Source organism: Dendroctonus ponderosae, unplaced genomic scaffold (genome assembly GCF_020466585.1).
Source record: "Dendroctonus ponderosae isolate FM_Combo_2020 unplaced genomic scaffold, Dpon_F_20191213v2 Dpon_F_20191213_4, whole genome shotgun sequence".
NCBI classification, from domain to species: Eukaryota; Metazoa; Arthropoda; class Insecta; order Coleoptera; family Curculionidae; genus Dendroctonus; species Dendroctonus ponderosae.
Window position 1 is genome coordinate 16,502,482 of NW_026018611.1, and position 3,460 is coordinate 16,505,941.

The following is a 3,460-nucleotide window of genomic DNA, read 5'->3' on the forward strand; positions in this document are numbered from 1 at the left end:
TCTAGAAATCTCCAGAACAGGTGCGAAACTTCCCGCTTGTCAGTGTCATATTTGACAGTAAATGGGGCTCCCATTTACTGAAATACCATGAATTTGGATCCCCCATTCCAAACGTGAGTACCCCAGGCCATTTCCGTTACAATATTATTTACGTATCTTGCAGGTACCTAACCGATTTTTAAAAGTTTGTTGTTTATTAGATCTTACTTTAATCTGTCTAAAAGTTTTATTGAAATCGGTTTGTTAATTGCTGTGTATTCCAAGTAAGGCCAAAAATCTGGACTACCCATAAAACTCCGTGTTATATCATGAAAATTTGTTTTATTTATGTCTCTTCTGATAGGTAGCCTGGGTGGCTAAAATTTTATGGGGAAACTTCACTACTATTAATAAGTGTGTGTTGAATTTTTCATCCACATCTGTTTGTTAATTCCAAAGCAGACGAACCTCCTTGAGTCATAAATTGCGACCAAAATAAAATGGGTAGCCCATATTTGCTTCCTTTCCTCTACTATTCCGTTTAATCTATTCTATAAAACGCGAGAGCGAGACAATTGATTATGATAATCTGAAAGTAAATCCATTTTGATCTTAAAATGAACATTCTGTTAATTTATTGTCAACTTATTTACATTATACGATTTCATGCAAACCTATTTAAAACATGATACGGTTGTGGTTTCGTCTTTTCAGCCGGTTGAAGTTGTCTGGAAGCTTTTACAAACTCCTATATAAATAATATTAGATTAATGAAGAATGAATGTGACTATCCGCCTGACAAGACTCCTACCTTTGTAGCTGCTTCTTGCACTATCTTTTTATTTCGGGCCATATTTGCAGATCCACCTTTGCCCTTTGCTTTATTTTTGGCCTCATATTTTACCTTTGGCGGTTTCAAATGCTGTATTAAATTAATAATTGTATTAGTGTGGTCCTAAATGCTCGAATTGAAAAACAAAATCTAATTCTCCATCAAAACAGAATTTCTAATACCAAAGGGGCTCACCAGTAACTTATTTTTGGCTTCTAATTTATCGGCTAAAGTCGGAGTATCCACTTCGGCGATTGCAAATGGATCTAATGTAATGAATTCCGGTTGAATCTGAAAACAATCAATTTATTTAAGGTAGTGTAGTTTATTCTAATTAGTAAGTTTAATTTATCTACCTAATACTAAATAATAATTAGTTACCTTTTCAAGCAAAGCCTTCACTTCGGCTTCCTGTCTCTGTTTCTTAGACTGGAATAGATTGACTTCGTACGTGTCAAAGTTAGGTTCTCCGGATCCAGGTACTAAGAGACTAGTAAAGCCTTTGGCAGTTGTAACCCCTAGTACGTCCTCATAGGGACAGAAATTAAAATTACCTGGAAACATAAATACGTAGTAATTCGTAGTTTAAAAGATACGATGTAAAGCATTACTCAAAGTACGCGGTAAAGTTGAAAAATATATTGCAACGAATGGTCTCCTTTCTTTCTACTGATTTGACATGAATAGTATGGATCCGCATGTCCGGAAGTTTAGAAAGTCAAGTTTTGCACTGACCATTGATCCGTTAAAAACCAACTCTCAAACAACATTATACGACTCAGTAGAAAAGCTTTCTCCCCGGGTTTTTCAACCTCAAATTTTATGTATGTATGTATGTATGTATGTATGCATGTATGTATGTTTTGTTGGTGGTTTTTCGTCATCATGGCGGGATTTTGCTCATATATAGTGTGTCCCACAGGGAACCGCTACGATCGATATCTGGCAAGATGTTAATTAGAAGAAATTTTTTAAAATTATACATTGTACCGAAGTCATTGGGGGTAAGCGGTCTAAAATATTTTCAAGATGGTCACACTTCCGGTTATACCGGAAGTAGGTATCAACTTGCTTATTTCAAATGGAACACCCTGTATATTATAACATTTTTGAATTTCACTCCCAATTCTAAATACATTTTATGTATAAAATCCTATACCTAAGTCTAACCGTTTTTTATATATTTGAAATTTTATGACAGTTGCAGCCACTCGAATAATTATTCATTTTTCCTATAAGGGAATATGTGCTACGTAACTTGAGTCGCATTTTTTGTTGGAAAGGACTTACTTTAATGGAATGTCGACAAAATGTTGATAACTATTAATATGTGTGTAGAAGTGTTAAAAAAATAAGTTTCAAAATGACGTTGAGCACACCGCCTAAAATCATTTTTTTCAGATGAAGACCCCCATTTTTTGATAAATAAGAATATCATTACTGTTCATGTTATGATTTTACATTTAGATATTTGAATATTTGGAAGTAATAGAGCAGAAAATTAACAAAGACAACGTGTTAGTAAAACATATATACGATAGCAAAAATCCAAAATGGCAAAAAAAATGTAGAATTTCGGAAAAGGTTTCGGTTTTCAAAGGCCACTATTATTGAGGTGATATTGCCTTTTTTAAACAAACCATTAATGAAAGCGGATAATCGTGGACTACCAATATCAAATAGCACCCATTACTCGATTGCTGGTATGTTTAAGATTCTATGCAGCAAGTAGTTTTCTATTCTATAGATTCTATGCAACAAGTAGCAAATTTTCTATGATTCCATGTTGTGTCCATGTCCCTTCTTACTTTCTTACATAAAGTGTAGATGTAGATATTATATTGTAGCTTCCGTTCGGTGATTTTCGTGATACAAGTTAGTCTTTCAGCGACTCAAAATACATAGACGCCATCTTAGATTCGCCAACAGTCCCAATATAAAATTACCAAACAAGTCTCAAAAACCTATACTCGACCCATAGTTCACGAAGTACTGTTGAGTACTGTACGATCTCGTACTTGGCAAAGCATGAGCTCAGTATCGGACTGAGCAGGGCCTGCTCACTCTCGTGCAATGACAGTTCTGCGTTAATATAGTTTACTCAGACCACGGTGCGCTGTTATCGCGCCTCTCAGCTGATCGAAGAAGTTATTTTCAGGCTTGCCAGGTCTACCGTTTTACGGTAGGTCTCCCGTTTTCATGAGAGCTACTGCTCTACCGCTATGCCATAAGAACCATAAGTTAAATATAACTATTATGTATTACACTATTTGTCAACAAATCAGCTACATTGCACCGCGATTGGCGATTGGATTACATGTTTTTTTTTTCGTTTTTCGTTTCCTAAAGCACGCCTCGGAGCTACGCTAACACCTTCTTGGCTGAAGACCACTTAAAAAGTTCGAAACGCTCAAATTTACAAACATTCAATTATCTCCCATTTTGTTTTTAAATCGATTCTATAACTATCTATCTAATCTATGTTTTTTATGTCTATTCTACCGCTTTCGTAGTACTTGACCTGGCAACACTGGTCATCTTGTGAAAATTGTAACCATATTTTTCCAATAACAAAACAAAATGGTTACTTAAGTGATTCTAATTTGCTTCACAGGAATTCACAATGCACAGATGTTTCGTCGGCTTTTA

General features: G+C 35.1%; 1 protein-coding gene across 1 annotated transcript in view; it reads right to left on the bottom strand.

Moving 5' to 3' along the window:
- Nucleotides 1-583: 583 nt before the first annotated feature.
- Nucleotides 584-3,460, bottom strand: part of LOC109546322 (WD repeat-containing protein 46) — a 7,421-nt gene continuing 4,544 nt past the window's right edge. Inside the window, exons 8-11 of the mRNA XM_019917240.2 lie at nt 1,193-1,365; nt 1,007-1,102; nt 791-901; nt 584-727 (exon numbers count right to left, since the gene is read on the bottom strand). Of these exons, the coding sequence (XP_019772799.1) occupies nt 644-727; nt 791-901; nt 1,007-1,102; nt 1,193-1,365 (464 nt within the window). The 3' untranslated portion in view covers nt 584-643. The remainder of the gene's footprint in view (nt 728-790; nt 902-1,006; nt 1,103-1,192; nt 1,366-3,460) is intronic.